Source organism: Athene noctua, chromosome 5 (assembly GCF_965140245.1).
Source record: "Athene noctua chromosome 5, bAthNoc1.hap1.1, whole genome shotgun sequence".
Lineage (NCBI taxonomy): Eukaryota > Metazoa > Chordata > Aves > Strigiformes > Strigidae > Athene > Athene noctua.
The window spans coordinates 28872980-28894021 of NC_134041.1; the positions used below are offsets into that span (position 1 = coordinate 28872980).

At 39.7% G+C, this 21042-nt stretch overlaps 1 protein-coding gene across 2 annotated transcripts in view; it reads left to right on the forward strand.

The window, feature by feature from the left end:
* NOTCH2 (notch receptor 2) overlaps positions 1–21042 on the forward strand; it is an 86776-nt gene that overhangs the window by 40243 nt on the left and 25491 nt on the right. Inside the window, exons 6-17 of one of the 2 annotated variants that reach the window (XM_074906822.1) lie at positions 2273–2506; positions 3334–3489; positions 4585–4773; positions 5930–6043; positions 7183–7296; positions 10638–10871; positions 11372–11482; positions 13147–13339; positions 14891–15036; positions 15555–15674; positions 15785–15937; positions 18754–18982. In XM_074906822.1, the coding sequence (XP_074762923.1) occupies positions 2273–2506; positions 3334–3489; positions 4585–4773; positions 5930–6043; positions 7183–7296; positions 10638–10871; positions 11372–11482; positions 13147–13339; positions 14891–15036; positions 15555–15674; positions 15785–15937; positions 18754–18982 (1993 nt within the window). Of the gene's footprint in view, positions 1–2272; positions 2507–3333; positions 3490–4584; positions 4774–5929; positions 6044–7182; positions 7297–9402; positions 9730–10637; positions 10872–11371; positions 11483–13146; positions 13340–14890; positions 15037–15554; positions 15675–15784; positions 15938–18753; positions 18983–21042 lie in introns of those variants that run through there. The other variant, XR_012633696.1, reaches the window with a different exon arrangement.

A 21042-nucleotide genomic window follows, 5' to 3' on the forward strand; every position in this document is an offset into this window, starting at 1 on the left:
ACTGCGTTTAGATTGGCTGCAGTCAAAAGGAGGATGTAAATGCTGCAAGAACGCTTCTGCAAAATGATTGTGCTATAGATGAGTGTCCATCAGAGAGTACCTTCTTTGATCTGGGTTGGGCCCCCTCCAATAAAAAATATAATTATAATAAATAACGTCTTGATTATTTTTTTTTCTGAACAAAGTCGATTGTGTTGAGTTGTGAGATATGCACGACTGCTAGGAACCAGTCTAAGATAACTGACTTTTTTCAGTTTGGTTTCTGATAAGCCAGTATCAAAAGCTAATGAACAAACATCTTCTATTATGACAAATGCATGGGTTTGTTTTTTCATAATGTAGAGAGCTATGTTTTGCAGATAACAATATGAAGTGTTAGATTTCCCCCCAGCTGTTTTACAAAGTAAACTGGCAAGTGAGGATTAATTGTGAAAACTGTATTGTAATTATTAATACTGTTAAAATTTTACTATGGTTTTTCAAGTGATAAAATCCTTGGTTTAAAGTAGTCCTCCTGGAGGGAGGAATACATATGCAGAACAAAATCAGTTGTGCAACTTCTTTTTTAATAATAATTTATTTCTTTACCACTAAGGGAAAAAGTCCAAGGCTAACAGGTCCAAAGGCTAGGATTTTTTTAGTGCTTTGAATAGAAATCATGATTTTAGTATAGTAGATGGAAATGGTTAATTCCTGCCAACAATAGATGTTTCAGTTCTGTCTGTTGGAGGAGGGTGTGAGTGTGGGCACTTGCATCATAATTTCTGGCCCATTAATAAATAAGGTGACTGTTAAGCAACATCTAATGAGTATTTTTAAATTGGCAAACCTGAATAAACTGGAGCCCAGGCAAATTGGCAGGGAAGATCTGTGGCCTGCTCTTGAATTTCTTATTCTTGGAGTACAGGGGGAATTCCAGACAAATTTAACTATGTAGCTGATACAGTAGCTGGAGATGACAAATGAGAGAATTTTGGTAGTAGCAACACAGTAACTTAGGAGTCTTGACCCAAATAATGGAATGGTGCTGCAAGCTAGTGAGGGAGATGATGGTGTCAGCTGGAGGGGGGTGGGAAAAGGTCACATCAAACAAATATGATCTTATTCTCTGATAAAAGGCAGTCTTTTGGTGCTGTGTACATTATATCAACGTTTTAGGAAGGGTGGTAAAAGCAAGTTATAAGGAAGTGTTAAAAAAAGCGCAACCTTTCAGTGCTAGAGTTCTTAATGTAACAGAAAGGGGAGAAATAGTTTATCAAAAAGAAGCCTGTGGATTGTGACCAGTACTCTGTGGTTGCACATGCACACCCGTATGCCAGCCTGGGAAGAAATTAGCTGATGCTTAACTATTAGGTTTTATCTGTTGAAGAAACTCAAATTAAGAATGAATGACTTGAAACTTAAGCTAAACAATTTCAGCTTAAAACTAAACTGTGCAACTTTAATTGGGAAGATGAATAAGTGTTGAAACAAAATATTGATGCAAGTGGTAGGCTCTCTAGATCTTGTCAAAGGAAGATGGTTTTGGATAAATAAATACTTTAGTAAAGGTGAATTGCAGAGTTTTCTGTAGATGTGACTCTGAAATTCAGCATCCTGTGAAACTGATTCCTACCTAGTGGTCTAGTGGTCCTTTCCTTAAAACTCCCTCAAGCAATGGACATTTGTTTTGTTCTCTTCAATATATCCAGTCATTAAAGCATTTTATTAAAGTATTTTATTGCCTCTAAAAAAACTCAACAACCAAAGAAACACAACTATTTGTGGTTGTTTGGGGAAATACCTGGAGATAGGAAAATTAGTATTTTAGGTAGAAGAGTATCAAGAATTCTATTCTTCATAATAATACTCAATGCATAGTTATATAGGAAAGAATTAAGCTCTGCTGGCAAGAGTCACTTTGCTGCTGGCCGGTTGACACTGCTTTGACCGACCTTCTTAGTCCCTCTGGCTGCTCTGCAGGCAGATCTTCATTCTTTCTGCTTCTCACATCACTGCAGATGTATCTCCATACACTGCAGGCTGCCTGCTGGCTCTCACACTGCACCATTCCAAAGTTACTTGCAGTTCAGCTCCTACCTGGGGTCATTTACAGATGCTAGTTGTCTTTTGCTTAATTTGATGCCAGTGTTGTTGGAAGTTCTCAGGCTCCAACCTCCTAGAAATAAGTGGCAATGAAGTTAGACTACAGCTCTTCCCTTGGTTATGTTATCTGTGCAAGAATCTTCTTGTGTCTGAACTTTTATTAAACTTGTGCCTTTCTGTGCATCAGGCCAGTTTTGCACTGAAGACGTTGATGAATGTCAGCTCCAGCCCAACGCTTGTCAAAATGGAGGTACCTGCACCAACCACAATGGAGGCTATGCCTGTGTCTGTGTCAATGGTTGGAGCGGGGACGACTGCAGTAAGAACATTGATGATTGCTTCACTGCCTCCTGTGCTAATGGATCTACTTGCATTGATCGAGTGGCTTCTTTTTCATGCATTTGTCCAGAAGGAAAGGCAGGTAAGGGCAGAAAACTTGCGTAGGTCTGGCACTTAATAGAAGATACTTCCCAAAGTTGCTTGAAGTGGTGTTTATTTTACACACTTTGTCACCAAACCAGGAAGAACAAAAGGAAATGTGTGCTATCCATGAGCAAAGACCTTTTAAACCTCTCTAGCTCAGGACAAAGATATATTTGTATTAGGCTGGAAGACAAACTTACAACAATTTAGATTGCAAGGAAAGCAGATCTTTTTCTAGCACTTAGCAGGATCTGTATTTGCCTGAGAAGTTCTGCATGGAGGGGACTTACTCTGTGCCAATTAACAGTAGTTGTACTTAAAAGTCTCGAAGACAAATTTAGATTTTTTTTTTTGTGTGAGTGAGGATGCCCTTGCTGGTATAGTGGAAAATTGACTGTTGTAGGGTAGGTGAAAATATGAAGATCTCCTAACTACTACCTGGAAATACAAGTGATCAGCATATCTAGATTAAGAAGGTGAACTTCTCATGCACCTGTGTTTTCAGCTGTCAGAAATATCATCATGCTGGCTAGAGAGAAGAGTTAGTTAACTTCAAGAAGGAGGTTTTGGTAATGGTAAGCCATTGTTCTGCTTCAGAAGTGCAGGAGACGCTTCTGAAGTCACGGAATATATATTTAAAGATAATGTCTTGTAAGTGTGTGGTGAAATCCCTGTGGTAGTCTATAGGTTGAAGCCTATGAGATACTGCTCAAGCTTCTGGTTGTGGGAGTCTATTTGAAATGTTAGGACAGAGGATTTGGTTGTGTAACATACATCCTGACTGCTGCATCTCACTTTTTTGAATAAACTTGGTTGCTTCTCTAGGTCTTCTGTGCCACTTGGATGATGCATGTGTTAGCAATCCATGCCAGAAGGGCGCTCTGTGCGATACCAATCCTGTGAATGGACACTATATCTGCACCTGTCCTCAAGGCCATAAGGGAGCAGACTGCACTGAGGATGTGGACGAGTGTGCAATGGGTGAGTACATGAACACGGAGTTGAGTCATTTGCTTTATGAACTAACAGAGGGGCAAGAATACACATTTTGTCATAGCTTCTCAACATGAGTGCAACTCCCTTCTTGATCTCCCCATTCCATTTCAGTGTCCTTAGATGAGTTTTAAATCTTGTGTGAGACCTGGGGCAAAGGGCTGAGTCAGAATAGCTGTCCATGTTTGAACTGTGAGCCTGTGGAATATGAAAAGCAGCGAGATGCTTAACCATTCTTCGTTGTGCAAGAGGGCTTTAGCGTTGTGTGAGGAGTGCAGCAAATAGATGTGATAATTAAGCTGACCCTTAGAACTACAGTGTACAATGAAAGTGCTGCAGTTTGTGTGAGAGTTGTTGCAGCTCCCGCCTTGGTAGAAATACATCAGGGCTGTTTGACAGCCAGAATATGGCTGGATCTTTTGAGTGCCTTCCGAGACTGGTGACCACATGGACTTTCAAAGCTGTAGTTCTCTGATACCATGCTGTTGTGTTGTTTTTGGGGATTAGCTGGACTCACGGACTTGCTTAAAGTTTTGTGAGTGTCAGTTTATGCTTCTAGAGGGTGGTGCATGAAGGTAATACCAGCACCCATGGAAGTATTGGAAAAAAACACTTCTTTGAATTTCATTCCTCAGTCTGCCTTGGACAAGAGTGCCATTCCTTTTTGAAAACACATAAAGGACTAGTTTGTTGTTTTGTGGCTGTGGCAGCATCTTGTCAGCCTCAGGAGTGAAGTAAATGTAAAAGATGATCTGGAGCTAAGGCCTTGAAAGCATTGTTAATTCTCTAATCCCTGCTAGTTGATACTCTCCTTATAAGAACTGTCATCATAATACGGACCAGAGTTTCTCCTTTGGTCCATTAGTAACGACAGCAATCTTCCTTTCTGCTTCTGACAGACAAGTAATTGCCACATGTTTTCTTCACAGTAGCCTTTCCTCAGAAGGATGAGCGGTCTTTCCCCTCATATTACTTGCCAGAAAGGAATATACAGTGGAAAAGACCATGACTAATAAAGAATGCTGTGGCTTTCCTGCTCTGGGGAGAGGTTCTGACACACACACATGTATGTTTTTCTTGCAGCAAACAGCAATCCATGTGAACATGCTGGGAAATGCGTAAACACAGAAGGCTCTTTCCACTGTGAGTGTTTGAAGGGCTACACAGGACCTCGCTGTGAAATGGACATCAATGAATGCCATTCAAATCCATGCCAAAACGATGCCACCTGCCTGGATAAAATTGGGGGATTCACTTGCCTCTGTATGCCAGGTGAGGGGAGTTTCAGACAAAGACAGAGCTTCGAGCAAAGGAAAAAATCAGAAGGCAGAGCACAGGGAGGGTTGCCAGCTCTGCTGAGGTGGAACACAAAATTGCAAAGGGGTGAGGCTAAATAAAATGGTGAGAGAGAGCCTGCTGTGACTGCACCAGCCAGGAGGACTTGGCATTTGTGTGGGGGAGGGAGAAAGCAATTGGAAGACTGAGAAAGAAACCAGCCTCTACACCAGCAGAGGAAGTTAGTGTTCTGAGCTGGAGTATATGTGAACATATTTGTTACTATGCCTGGTAAAGTGCATGTGCAGAAACACATTTGTGAAAGCAAAGCAGGTGCAAACTTTAAAAGAGTGACTGTGTTTTGCGAGATGTACATGATGATTCTGGATAACAGTGTTTGTTAATTTTCTGTGCTTAAAATAACCCAAATGATGCAAGCTTCCACTGACCTGAGGAAATAACGGTAATAAAAGTTGTTTGATTGAAATCATGCTTGTAAAATTTACATGTCCAGCATACCAATGTTCTGTGTAGTCTGCTATTTTGCTTTCTGATAGAAAGTGGTAAAAAAAGAAAAGGTTACAAGTTGCCAGTTGCACAGTCTTATGAAGTATAATGAAAGAATTGTGACCCCTGCAGGTGATCAGCTGATACCATGAAAACTAGAATGAATTTTTATTAATATCTAATCTGTTTTGAAAGGCAGAACTCTAGTCCCAAGTATTCCACCCTTCTTAATGTTTTTCTTTTACTCTGTCATTAACTAAAAAACCTTGAGCTAAAATTATCTGCTGTGTTTGTTTCTTTACCATTTACCTTGTATTAATGCATACCCGAGTATATTGCTATCTCCCAGAGTGTTAAAACATAACTCCTTCTCCTCAAGTGGAAGAAAACATAAGATGTGAATTCAGCACAAGCTTATCCTGTTACTGCTGATTAAGCGAGCCTGTTCAGAAACGGTGAAAAATAGACATTCAGCATCCCTTTTTAACCTCTGATGCATCTTCTTACCTCGCAGGTTCTATCCAAACTGCAAACTTGCAATGAAACTAGGCTTAGACTTTCAACACTGGTATAAGAGGCAGTTACACTTTCAAGGGCGCTTTCTAAGGCCTTCAGTCACATATATTTTAAAATTTTTTTTGAACAGGTTTTAAAGGTGTTCACTGCGAAGAAGATATTGATGAGTGTCTAAGTAATCCCTGTGTGAACAATGGAGAGTGTCTTGATAAAGTCAACCGCTTCCTCTGTGTCTGTCCTCCTGGTAAGTACTTATTTCTGGAAATTTTTCCTGCTTCACCTTACCAAGAGCTGCATATATAACCAGTGAGAGATTGTGGGTTGTATGTTTCTTGTGAGTTTGTGTTAGTGCAGCACCTGTTTGAATGAGTGAGTTGCAGTCCTTGGTAAATAAAAATAGAAATGTAGTGGTTGCAATAGTATTGTGCCTATAACTGGGTAAGTGTTGAGAAACATACGGCTGGATGTCTCATCTTAAAGGGTAGTTGGCAGCTTGGACTTCTGTTATTGTGGATATCGCAGTGAGAGATACACATGAGTAATTCTAAATACATTTTAAAAATTTGAGCCTTTGCATGCTTTTTGTCTTTTTCTGAGGTCTTTAGGTAGAAACCATTTTTGCATCAGTATAGTTTGTTGGTTGCATGAGGAGGGAGGTGGGTTAGGACTCCACTTTAGAAAAGAAGGATCAGTGTTAGCTATAGGATAAATGTAATTTGTTTTTCAAAAATCTTAAGCTTTGAGTTCAGAATGTACTTGACAAAAGCGTCCTCTGCATCCCTTCTTATTGACTAATGATGTTCTGACTCCTCCAGAAACACTTCTGGGTTTTTTTATTTTTTCTTGAAGTGCCTAAGGACCTCCATCGTCTGACATAACCTGTTGATAGTTCATTAACTATTTCAAGAAGTGTACTGAAAGATGCAGTGCTGTATTGTACCACATTCTACACTGCTGTAGTGATTCTAGTCTGAAGGCTTTAGTGACGTGTGCATTATTATTTCATTTTAAGTTACTTGCTTTGATTTCTTGATAGCTTTTACTGGTGGCTTCTCAGTTTTGTAGGCAGGCATACTGTATGGTGGTGGACACCATTTGTGCTCCATCTGCTTTATTTCAGTTTGACTAGGCCATCTCAGTTTTTAAGATGGGGCTCCTTTGACCTGGAGCATAGAAACTATGTTTTGGCTGATGGTTTGGATGAGGAACCAATCCACCCAGGGTGTGGTGTGTGTGCTTAGTGGTGCAACTGCGTTTAGACTTACTGAGTTTATATTTGAGTGGTTTTAAGGATTTGTTAATAAATAATTCCTGACAGTGCAGCTGTTTAGATTAACTACTTCAAATTACTCTGGATTTTCATCTCTTTTTTCTGCCTTTCAGGATTCAGTGGTGCTGTATGTCAGATTGATATAGATGACTGCTCTAGCACGCCGTGTCTCAACGGAGCCAAATGTATTGACCATCCCAATGGCTACGAGTGCCAGTGTGCCACAGGTTAGTCTTGTGTTCAGAGCCCCTTGGACCTGGAGATCACATGTAATCTAAATACATAAAGGGGTGGTCAAAGAGGTGTCAGAATTCTTTCTTCCTTTCTCTGAAAAATTGCTTGTTTGTTTCAAAGCTTTGTCTCTCCTTTGTGGCAGAGAAGAGTAGTTAAGTACTCTTAACTTAACTTCTTAACTTCTTAACTTCTGACAGCAGTAACTTCACAATTGATGGGAGTTCTGGCTTCCCTCTTTCTGCCCCATCTCTTGCTTCCCAGAAGGTGACAGCTTCTCCTGTATTGACTATAGAATCCATGAGTGGGAAAACAGCAGTGTGAAGCCTTTTATCTGTGGCTTACCTTTCTTTCTTCTAAGTCGGATTATATAGCATACAGTTGAAGAACAAGAGATGGACAGAGCAGTACTACTGTGTATTCTGATTTCTGTTGCGTCAGACTATTTTATTGCAAAATTGAAAGATTGAAATGCATTAAAAATTGTGTTCACTGGAAGAAATACCACACAGTAGCTGCCTGCCAGAATGTAGTTAAAATGATTTGTCAATCATCATACAGAAATCTTGACAGAGCTGTGAATGGAACTGAAGTGTTTTTTTGTGAATGCGCTGAATTCCTTTACTGCTTGTCTAATTACACATTTAGAAGCATCATGTCTAATTATGGGATTTTCTTATCTTTAGACCTCTAGGAGTGATGTAGAATATATTTTATCTTAATTTTTACATCTGGTCAAGTAAGAGGGTTCAGAGCTCTAACACTCTAATTCTCAGTAAGGAACAACTTTTGGTTGCTTTCAGTTAATGGTGCCTGATGCATTGCTCATGATGCTGATTCAGGTGTGGAATTCATTTGCTTTAGCTCTTCCATTAGGGAAGAGGCTGAGCAGGTCCTGGAGCTACTTTTGGCCTAGAAATGTGCCGGTAAGTTGGCTAACTTATGTGCAATTTCTCTCATTTTGAATCATTCCAATAATCAAATCGTTAGGGTAAATTTAACTTGACTAATTTATTCGGCACTGTACAGAATATAGCAGAGATTAGGCTAAAAATTCCTTCCCAGTCTTTTTATGCATACCCTCTTCCCCTTCCCCAAAGTCCCTGAAGAAACAATGAATTTGTTGGAAGTAGGGGAACGCAGTAATTCTAACCAGGAGAGGAATAATCATTGTTGTCAGAGTTCTCCTTTGGTTACTGCATGTGACAGAATAAGCTGACACTTGCGAAAAGAATAAAAAACTCAAATCTTCTCCAAACTTGGAAACTGTCTTAGAAAGTCTTTCTCAAACTGGTATGTGGTCTGGTTGCTTTCATTCACTGAGAGTGCAGAGCTTGTTGAGCCTAGGAGGGTTTTGGGTTGTGCGGTGGAGTACAGCACGGAGAGCTGTGCCTTGAAAAGTGTGTTCTGAATTTGGGCGCTAAACTTCTGGAACCACCTCAGTACAGAAATCGTACGTTTCCCAGATGAGAGGAAAGACTACTGCTTCCGTGAAGGCACGTGATGTATGGAGCATTTTCAAGGAACAGGCTGAAAGCAACCAAATGTATGTTACTGAAGCAGCAGCTCTTAGTAAAATCCTTGGTTAGTTCTTTGGCTGAAAATGGAAGGAGGACTGTACTAGGGCTCTTTGCTGTCCCATCTGAGGGGTTCTTATGTTCTGTATTCAAGTGGGTTTTTTTCTAGTCTAACTCTTGTCAGCAAAGAGGGAACTTATATCTCAGTAAGGTATGTTCAGTCAGGGGATTGAGAATTATATTTGATCATTAAGTGGTTCAGTTGAGCTACAGTAGGAGGCAAGGTAAAAATAATGTTTTGAACAAATGTATGCTAAGTATTATATTTAATATTGACAGCCTTCTATAAGACTGAAATACGGAATTCATCATTGGGGCAGGTCAGTTACTGGAAAATAATGTTTGAGTATGTTCTTGCTCTATTAATCTCATGAGTGATATGTGTTCCATGAATGGTAATCACCAGCTGCCGAAGTGATTGAAAACTGCAAAATGTTTGGCCAAATGCTGTACAGATAGCTCTATTTACTGCTTGCTTTTTGTCTTTTCTTTCCCTTCTGGCATTATTCCACTTCTCCTTCCCAGTGGTAGATCATGGCTTTTCTTTTCTTGAGTTGTCTTAGGTCTTTCCTCTTTTCTTTGCCTCTGTCCCCTTTTTTTTTTTTTTTTTTTTTTTTTTTTTTTGCCACTGTTAGTCCTCTTATGGGTTTGTTTTTCTTCCTTCCCTAACATCTTTTTATATCCATCTAACTAGCTTCTCTTCCCTCTCCCCACCTACTTCCACACCCATTCATCCATGCATACGTTCGCAGAACTTGGAAATGTTAGCCGTCACCTGGTATGTTTGACCAGAGAAATAACCACAAACCTGTATGAAAAATGGGGAGCCTGTTATCCACTTATAATACTCAGGTGAGAATCACTCTTCAGCTGTTGAAATTCCCTGCAGCTTGGTTTGTATCAGTCTCCAGTTGGTGTCTGAAATTTGAAGTCCTACCTTCCTAATCTTCAGCTGCCAGCAGGCAGTGTGAGCTGTTGCTCCAAAACCTCATCTCTGAAAACCATTTATTTTAAATTGTCCTTGTTTCATATAGCTCTGCTCCATCATGGAAAACGGGGCTCTTGAGTGAGTTGCTTGATGCTCTTAACTTCCTGAACCGTTGTTTTAGCCCTTCTGGTGAAGAGATTCAGTCCTCCTCTGTTGCTCAGGATGTTTCCCAGCTGAAGCAGAATGAAACAAGCCAAATTGCTGCTTGTTTCATTGCTCCTAACTGAAGAGGTTGCATGCAGTCTTTCAGAAATTCGCAGTTGGTGCTTGATTGGAGTTACTGAAAGGTTTTCCAATGAGAGGAGCAAGAAACTTTAATAAGCAGAGCTGCAGAAGCTTTGACATGAACCAAAGGAGTTACCTTGGGAAGGTCTCTGCAGCATCTTTGCAGTAATTTCTCATTCTAAAAAAGTCACCCCCCTGGTATTCTGTAGAAGAAATGATGGCAGGGGAGTGCCTTCAGATAGTTTATACTGATGCAAGTAAATATTTCTCGTGGAGATTTACATGTTTCCTCTCATTGCTACTGTTCTGAATAAACTGAAGGTAACAACTTCCAATGCCAGGATTCTCCATGCAAGACGTTGTTCTGTAATGCTGTGAGCAGTGGAAGAGTGTTGTTTTCCAGGGCTGGAAAATGGACACCAGTTGAGATGCCTTTGTGCTGTCTGCCACTTCACTGATTCTTAATACAATTTTTTCTATGTTTGCATTATATTCACTGCAGCATCAGTTAACTTCTTATTTACTCCTGTTCACCATTTTTCCTTAGGTTTTACTGGCCTTCTGTGTGAGGAAAATATCAACAACTGTGATCCTGATCCTTGCCACCATGGGGAATGTCAAGATGGAATTGATTCATATACGTGTATATGCAATCCTGGCTACATGGGTGCCATATGCAGTGAGCAGATAGATGAATGCCACAGCAATCCTTGCCTCCATCAAGGGCGCTGCATTGATTTGGTGAATGGCTACCAGTGCAACTGTTTGCTGGGCACTTCAGGTACATAAAGCACAAATGGAAAGCTTGGATTCTAACATAATTAAAGCATTTAATTATTTCTGGTGTGTGCTAAATTTGCATACAGAGATAAGCTTATGGTATGAGAGTATATTTTCACATTACTTTTCCCTGCTGAATTTTGGTGTGTTTGTGTGAATTGCCTAACCTTTATTGGTACTGCAACTCGTCTTGGAAGAATTTACTTCCTGTTTACTCCCAAAATTCAAGCATGCAGAAAAAAATAGGCATAGTGTTCAAAATGGTTTATTCTTTTGTTTAAACATTGAGTACAAATTTAGGGTCATATTCAGTCAGCACCCAGTGGCTGAGGTGACATTCCCTGGTCTCACAGTGCTTCTGCATCATCACCTGTTTAAGTTGCACCATTGTATGTGTAACTTTGAAGCAGGTGGGATTCTTAATCTGGCTGTTTCTGGGAAGTAGTTTTGTTGTCTTCCTTGTAAGATTTGGCCTCCTTATTTGTCTGACTTTTTTTCCAGGAGTGAACTGTGAAAATAACTTTGATGACTGTGCAAGTAACCCATGCATTCACGGGGACTGTATTGATGGCATTAATCGCTACAATTGTGCTTGCAAACCTGGATTTACAGGTAAAGTCAGCTACCCGATAGCTTTGAGCTGTTTTGCAGATAGTTACTCAGGTAGCTGTTCTTTGCATACTGACTTGCAAGGGATTCGGTTAGTGTCTCGGTAAATCCTTCTAATCTTTGAATCTCAGCATCTTACATTACAGCAAGTTCTACCAACCAGAAGAATGTGAAATGTGCTGTGAAATGCCATTCTTGTTAGGTAATTATGTACAATTCATGGTTCTTGGTTTTATAACAAATAAACCCATGTGACTTCAGTTTATTATTTACAGCTTCTTTCCAGGGACAGAGAGATTGTGGACAATATAAAGAGGTGTTTGATTAGACAGTACCATGGGCTTTGACCATGAACAGTATTTCTCATTCTGTGAAAGCAAAGCATTAACTCAATGTTCTAATGAGCTGCTCTCCGCTCTGAAGTCTCCAACTGAATAACCTGCTTTTTTCAGTACTTTTCTTTCATGGTGTGGTCTGTTCTGTTTCCTTTTTAAATTACAAAGTCTTATCTAATACAATATAAGTAGGGCTGAAAAAAAGAGCTTTTAGGCACTTTTGTATCCATGCTTAGAAGTGTAGATCTGCATCAGAACTATTTCTGATGACTAAAGCACATCTCAGGGCTGTTTATAATGGACCTAGTATGTTTTGAGCCATGTAGGGTAATACGCTCATAAAATAATTGTTGTAAGGCAGTTGGTACTGTTTATAACAGTTTTCTCATCACGTTTGTTACTGTTTATTACTGAATGATTCTAATTTAAATTGATCTGAAACACATTAGAAATAGCACTAAGAGGTTTCATGTGTCTTGTGCTTTTCTCTTGGCGTCTTTCTGAACTTCTGACGCTCCTTCCTTCCTTTGGCTCGGGCATGGTTGTACTCTTTAGTCCCCTGAACAGGAAGAGACATGACCCTGATCACTCTTGCCTTTCAGCCTTCTTTGTTGCTGGCATACCATGTTTTTTATCCTACTGGACTTCTTACTATTATGCTGTTAAAATAATTCAGTAATATGATGAATTGGCATATTGCAGTATTTAAAGAGCTGGCTTGCATCGCATCTCATACTTTGTCATTTACTTACATTAAAAATGCTTTCAAATTACTGCAATGTTCACTTTGTTTAGCTTTCCAGCTTCACAAGATCTTACGGTCATTGCTTCAAGAATCTTGCAGTCATACTCAGAGGCAGGCAGAACAGGAAATGGTGTTTTTTAGAGTCCCTTTTGCACAATAAACCACAAGAACTGTATTTACTGCAGACAGTATGGCAGTAGTGGTTGTTCAAAGGGTAGGTACTTTCAAAGCAGAAGAGCAGGGCTATGACAAATGGATCTCAAGAGGTTTGTTCCAAGCATGATACAGTTGAGTGATTTTTTGCCTTCCTAATCAATATTAACTGGTGATTTTTAGTGGAATTCTGTTGAGATTCTTGAATGGTTTGTAAATACTTGTTGAGTGTAAGTGCTGTTTTCCAGGCACAGCGAAGTGCTTCATCTTTCAAAAATGCTTCTCTTGACATCAGTTAAAGCATGGGGGCATGCAAGCTCTGTCTGGCTGCATTGGCTTTACTGAGTTGTGTCTCAACGTGTGTTCTTGCAGACATGCAAAGCAAATGTTCTTATAAGAAATACTACTTAATAAGTATTGGGTTTTTTTCCTAGGCCCACGTTGTAATGTGGACATTGATGAATGCACATCCAGCCCCTGTCATAATGGTGGAACATGTATAAATGAAGTCAATGGCTTTCGGTGTGTATGTCCTGAAGGTTACCATCATCCTCACTGTCAGTCTCAGGCAGATGGCTGTCTTAGTAATCCCTGTGTACATGGCAACTGCACACATATTACCAGTGGGTAAGTACTTACTGTCAACATTAAACATATCTGCTGCCTTCTATACTGGATTTTTTCCTTGCTTTGCCTGGAGTTCCATCTTGATTTGAGGTTTCTGATTTTTCTCTGATTTCTCAGATTAGGATCCAGATTTATCTGCTGCCTATGACATAATCGCAGTAAGATGTAGACCTTTAGTCACCCGCTGCAGTCCATGCTCTTTCAACATAGGTTTTCCTGTTCTGCATTGTATTCTGTGCTGTCTTTGCATGGGCATGTAGCGCAGAGTGGACTGCCACCATCTAAAGGGAGGGTTTAGCAATTCAAGTGAGTAGAGTGAATGTAATTTAAAGTAAAGAAATGTTTCAAAATTGAATCTCTGGGGAGCAGCAACTATCTATTCCATCGAACTCTAAAATGTGGAGCGTGGAGACTATCTTTGTTGGCTAGTGTTGTACTTGCTACCCAAATACTCTCAATTAAGGAACGGACAGACAACTTTTGACACTAGAAGACAGAGTGATATTTGACTTAGAACAATTTATCCAAGGTTGAGATTTAGTCAGCTTTAGTTACATTGTTCCATGCCCGAGAGAAGAAAGGAAAGCTCTTTCTGGCTATTTTGATGACAGTAGTTGCTCCTGAATCTTCCGATCCAGAAAGACCAAATGCTGATTTCAGGAGCCCTGAATCAGACCTCTTTTTGGTAATGAGCACAGGGCCTGTGGAGTCCTCAGGTTTGGGGAGGTGAGGCTTGTGTCTGTGAAACTTCCCAACTGTACGTGGAATAGCAGTGCCTCCCAGATGTATGCTGCATCCTGGAAAGTGGTGTCAGCACTTGGGCAAGAAGTGATTTACTGCTGCGGGTAACTGTAGGGCAGAATTCAGCACTTTTCCTGGAGCTGGAAAGAGGGCTGCCTTTATTGCTAATTCATCCTCCGTGTAAGCTTGGAAAACAAATGTTTTGGTTCATCTTTTCTATCATCTGTCACCAGCATTCATATTTTGCCCATGTACACCTTATGCTAGGTGCCAGACAAAATAAGTCTTGATTGCATGACAGAGAGGGAGGCCAGTGTGTGTGCTGTGTGGCCTGAGTCCAGGGTGATTCACCAAATCCTTGGTTCTACGTCATATGGGTGGAGTGCTGCTCTACTTCAGATTTTGAAACATGATGGAATAGATTGCTCCTGCTCCCAGCCAGCTGTTTTCATTTGTAACCACTACTTTGTATTAAAACAGTCTAGTTATCTTTGGAACCTATTGTTCCACTCCATTTTTTTTAATCTTTTTTTTCTGTCTGTTTAAAAGTGTTGAGATGGTCTTATCAAAGCAGAAACATACTGCTGGTTGACTGAGCGCTTTGTGAAAACTGTAACAGAGGGAAGTGTGGTTTTAAGGGTTTATTTTCAGTATTTTCAAAACTATACAGCTGGGGTGAGCAATCTAAACATAACTAGGGCTCTCCTAAAGAGAGGTCTTCTGATTCTCTCCAAAACTAATCTGCAGGAGAAACTGGTAGAGGAGTTTTTTCAGAATGCTCTAAAATGGCTTCTGTTTTTGCCTTTAAAGGTACAAGTGTGTCTGTGATCCAGGCTGGATAGGAGATTACTGTTCAACAGAAGGGAACGAATGCAAATCAAACCCATGCCAGAACGGAGGAACTTGTGAGGATCTGTTGAATGGATATAGATGTACCTGTAGGAAAGGATTCAAAGGTGAAAATTCTAAGAGAAGTTTCTCTTCTCTTTTTCCTTTCCACTTCATTGCACCCTTACTGCCATTTTAATCTTTTTATTAAACTTCATGGAAACAGGAATCAGGAAGGGAAATGCCGTGGTTGTATGAAGTTAAATTCATGTCAGTTAAAGTCAGTTCATGTAGACTATTATTAGTAAGGCCATATATAAGCCTTGTTTGGACTTGTTAAGAAATGTCCTGGTGGCAGCTCAGCTTGCATTTTCTTTGTAAGAAAGTGAGACAGATACATAAACGCACTGGAAATTGAAGGGGCATTAAACTTGGAATTACCATGGCTGCTGTCTGCTTGTACCCACTGAGCGCATGAGGAGTGCTCTGATCTCCTTTTCCTTTTGCTGGGATTTTTCAAATACAGAGATGCTGACCAGTGCTGTGTAGGATAGTCATGCAAGTTACAATCTCTTTATTAATTCTTCCAAGAAGCACGAAGCTCTTAGCAGCATGCTCCCCTGGTTTTTCCCCTTCTGCTCTCCAGGTGTGAACTGCCAGGTAGTGGTTGCTCCCTGTTCCCCTGATCCTTGTGAAAACTCGGGAATTTGCCAAGAATCTCCTGACTCTGAAGGCTACACCTGTCAGTGTGCCCCTGGCTGGGAAGGTAATGTGAATGGGGAACATACTGTACTTTCAACAGTAAGCGGTATTGGCATTGAGCCTTTTGACCATTTCCTTATGTGGTGTCTTACTTCTGGACTTTCCATGTTTCAGGGGAGAGATGTACAGTGGATATTGATGAATGTCTCTCAAAGCCCTGCAAAAATCATGCTCTGTGCCATAATATTCAAGGCAGTTACCTGTGCGAATGTCGGCCAGGCTTCACTGGAGGAGACTGTGACAGTAACATTGATGACTGCCTTTCAAGTGAGTATCAGCAGATTGTCCTGTTTTTCATTTTTTCATAGAAATAAATTTTCTGTGCTATTCATGACCGCTATTTGACAGATACTGAAAGTTCTTTAATAATCTCTTACCAAAAGGAGAAAACCCCAAACCTCAATTTTGTAAGACTTGCATATTTGAGGCAGTCAAAATCTATCACATTCAGCTGCTAGAAATGAACTACAGTGTTCTAACTGATATCAGGAGTTGTTCCCAGATTCTTAACTTGAAAAGGTCCTTAGAGTTTACATACTTTAATAAGGAGCACTGTTAAATGAAGGATTACATTTGCCTGAAATTTTAATAACATGAAGTTAAAGTAACACTGCAGGGCTTACCTGTATTTCAGCATTAAGCATGATTGAGGTGTGGTGTGAAGCTGGCGTATAGCAGTCTTTCCTGAAATGTCTCTGTCTGACATTAATTTCTGGAAAGAGTGGGTCCTGTTGCTGTTCCAGTTAATCCATATTTGAAAACAAATTAAGCAGCAGGAAGGGCCTCTGTTCCAGAATAGGTAGCAGTTGCAGGAGGATAGCCCATGCACTGATGAGTACTGAAATTGTTTGAATTACAAAAAACCAAACATTAACTTCATGCTCTTGACACTGCTGTTTCCAAGGAAATTGAGTACCTGGTAACTTCTTTTTCTTGCTGGAGTTATTCTTTCATATATATATATATATATATATATATATATGTCATGTGTCATCAGATAAAATCAGAGTCTCCCAGTAAGTGTCATGTGTTTAAATGTTCATCTGTTACTATTTGAAAAGTGCTTCATCAAACCTTGGAGGAGTTTCCAATGTTGTACTTTTTAGTTGCTGTCTCCTTAAAAAAACAAAACCCCATACCTTTATTTTTTATTAGAATAGCTTAAAAACAAACCAAAGTCTTCAAGACTTTAGGTATGAATTTAGAAAGTTGTGTTTTATATTGAAAAAAATTAAATTTGTGACTGCTGAAGAGAAGGATCCAAACAAGTCTATTAGCAAAAGTTACCGTGGGAGACCCCAAAGCAGCACTGCTGAAAGAACTTTTAAGACATCTGGCTCAGCCTAAGCTTTTGATTGCCTCTTTCTGAGCAAACAGGTACCATACAAAAAGTGTCACTGTGCATTGACCCAGAGCTTTGCTTACTAAAACCAACAAAATTACTGCTTGTCCTGTTAGTTTTCACATGGGTGTCTGACGATAAAAACGTTTTTTAAAGTGTTCATCTTTCTCCCTAGAACAGCTGGGAAATCTCTCTCTATTCCTAAATGTTCTAAGAGCTGTGAGATTCATCCCATGTTGTCTGTTAGGCAGCACACCCATGAGGTTGAAGAATTTCAAATTACTGCCACAGCTGATTTCATTTAGCATAACAAAAACCTTCCATGGCTTGAGCCAAATGTCTTTAATCTATGAAGCAAACAAACCCTCCAACAACAAGAACTTATTGAAAAGTTGATACTTGAGTCTCCTTTTTCTGTCAGTAAATGTGTGGCAGAGAAAATTAATGTGCAGCTTTTGGCTTCAGTCATAAATGGCTGGCTGCCATAGGCACATTTTATAGCTGCCAGGGGTCTCACTTTGAATGTGCTTTTTCTCTGCAGTAGTCAGATGACCTTTAAATGGATGCAGGTGTGTCTCTTACAATACAAATTTTTATCATGTGAGCATATTTCTCAGTCAATAAATGAGCTTTAATTACCTTTCACATATGTTTTCTTTGTTTACCAGTGTACAGAATGATCTTGTACTTACGTTGAACTGCAAATTTTTGGTGGAATCTGTTTGCATTTTCAAGTTTGTATTTTAATAGTACTTAAAGATAGTCATAGATCAAAAAAACCCCCTGCTCTCTAACTTTTTTTTCATCCCCCTTCTTATCTTCCCTTTTCCTCTCCCCCTCCCAATTTTCCTCCCTGCCTTCATATATGTAGGCTTTTGGTCTAGGGAATGTAGAGTAGAAAAGGAATGTGGCTTCAGAGGTGGTATCCAACAGAGGAATGTGTGTCTTAAATCCAGAAGTGAAGGAGCAAAGCAGGAAGAAACTACTGAATAGCAGAGATCTTTAGACAGATTGGTACTGTGGAAGTAGAAGGAGTACTGTAGTAGGGGGTGGCTTAGACCAAAAAATGGTGATACACAAGTATCAAGACCATGGTAGGGGTAAAGAAAATGTCAAGAAATGCAGAGGTGAGGGGAATCCAAGGTCATGTATGAGTTTGTGAGGTTTTTCTGCCAGCCTTTCCCCAATCAGCCTTTGATACTGGGAAGAATGCTAAGTGCTCAGTAACACACAAGTGCTCGTATATATACTAATATACACATACATATTTAATGTGACTGGACTGCTATCACGCTTAAAATTAATCACACAGGTTTTCTTGTGTGGTTGAGCAATGTCTGGAAAAGAGGGAATGGGTGGAGTTCTCTTATGAATAAGACTTGGTACGGAAGAAGCAGTTGCTGTGCTGTTTGTATTGTCTTTATCAGTAGGCACTTGTCAAAAAAACAGAGTTTGAATTTTAAACCAAGAGACTTTGGGTCTGGTTTTGTTGGTTTTGGTTGATCCAAATCCTAGCAGAGAAACCCGTAGGCCTTGAAGCTTGGTCTTGATCCATACATTCTTGTGAATTTGTTACTGATAATGCTTTGCAATTATCTCTTCCATAAAGTGGCTCAGAAAAACTTGTCAGTAGTCTGTCACACTCTGGGCTGTGCAATACTTTTTTCCTAAAAGATACTACTCTAGACCTGGCCTTTGACTGTTACCCATTTTAATACTTACTGTAATGCTTCTATCCTAGATCCCTGCCAAAACGGAGCTTCATGTGTGGATGGGATAAACTCTTTCTCATGCATCTGCCTACCTGGATTTCATGGAGATAAATGTCAAACAGATACCAATGAATGTCTGAGCGAACCATGCAGGAATGGAGGCACGTGCACCCACTATGTCAACAGCTACACATGCAAGTGTCAGCCTGGGTTTGAGGGAACCAACTGCGAGAACAACATCGATGAATGCACCGAGAGGTGAGATAACTTCATTATGCTGCTGCACTAAGGAGCCACAGAAAGTGTGCTCGTGGCTTGAAGTCAGTCCTACTCAGAAGCAGTTTTTAATGATGAGGATCTGTTTTCGTGCCTTTTGTCACTGAGACATACTTGTGATTCATGGAAGGGAAACTTGCTTACCTTGTGCAGGATAACAGCTGAAAGACAGTTCCCTGTCAAAGTTGGTCTTCTGTTTGCATGACTATTTAAAAGCTTAGTTCCATTATAGGAAGAATACAAGCATTTAACAAGTATTAAGACAATAACAGATGCTAACTTACTAAAACATAAATAATTTATATTTTTATAAGACATCATATGGGGAGGGGAAATAACTGATTGGTTATGAACAGTTACTGTGTTGAGAAATACAGAAGCTGCAAAAATGGAAGCAATGGCCAACTCTCAGAAAGTCAGGAAAATTAAATTAGCCCTGAATTGAGTTATTGACTGCAAATAATATGAAGAAGCAACTAGGAGGTACACTACACAAATTCTGTACTGGAAAGGTTTAGTCATCGGAGATCTTCTAATGCTCACAAATTGGATGTGGTTTAGCAGTGTTGAGATAAAACCTGAGGTTTTTCTAAGGGGAGGGTGTGTGGAACTGAGTTAAAATGCTCAGCAGCTGGTCCTTATATAAATGGTTCACTTCGTAGTTTTAAAAGCTCTTTGAAAGTTAACCCTGTATATCCATCAGCTGCCTGTGTATTTCTTCTATGCTTTTTTAGGATTGATGTCGGTAACTTCAGATTCTCACACGGAAACAATTTCTAATAAAGCTTGAAATGGTTAAAAAAAAATAGTCTGTTCTAGTCTAGTTACCAGAAACAAATAAGGTACCTAAATGCAAAGCTCTTGATATTCTCATGCATTTTTGCTCACAAAGAAATTACCCTTCTTATCTTTTATAAAATTGCATTTGTGGGGGAGGAAGTATTTTAATATCTTTTGCTTAAGAACAGGATTGTGTCACTGATGAGGGTGTGTTTAATTTGCACAACAGTTGTTTAATCAAGTGAAATATGTTGGGTGTTTTAGCAGAAGCCTGGTTCTTCCTTGAGGTTCATCCTGGTTTTGTTGTTATCAGGCAGGACAGAAACCAGTCTTGCAGGTATGAATGAAGGATGTAGCAATTTTCAACACTCTGCCAAGCTAAACCAGTCACACCTCCTCAACCAAAATTTACTGAGCTCTACTTAAGAGTGGCATAATGGTTGGCCAGTTTGAATTCAGTTCAAATAATTCTTCCATGTCTCACGCGAGAAGCTGCCTGTGAGAGAGTGCCATCTTCTTTTGGAGATAGGTACCTGATTTCAGTGAAACAAGCCAAGTGATTGACAGTTCCTCTGTCTTCTCTTCCTTGTTTTGCCATGAATGTAAAGAGCAGTTTCTGCTCCCTGTAAAACAGAATTCAGGCCACAAGGCAGAGGAACACCTCTGATAAATAGGTTAATTTTGACATGTCTACCGTAATCACAGTCAGAACTTAGATACTTAAAACTTGCACTGGAAGTTAAAGGAGTTGAGTCAGTGTCTTCTCTCATAGAAGTGCCCTTTGACAGTGTGCAAAACAGATAACATGCTTGAATTCATTTTGTGTACGTTATCAAACTGATTATCTTCAGTCTGATCTGGGGTTATTTTCAGAGGAGCAGGAGTTCCCTGGCAGGCATTTCTTTAAAAGGAAAAAGGAGTCAATTTTGCATGAGGCATCACTTCTAACTTTCCCAGTCACTTCTCCATAGGACACCTAATCTGGCAGAATTTCTTATGATCAGAAGATTGGGGGAAGGGGGATAATTCCTTTGATCTCAATTCCACCAGGGCACATATGAGTAGTTTTACAAATCAAGGACTTAAGGTTCTCATGAGAAGAGGAGGAAGGGATTTAGCAATACCAATACTTTCACATAATTTCAATTAAGAACATGCTTGTGTTTTGCATGTTATATGAATTTTTCCTTGAGAAAACATACTTGTGACTCCTTTGAAGCTTTTAAAAAAAGGCAAATTGTTTTGTTTTTCATAATTTGTAA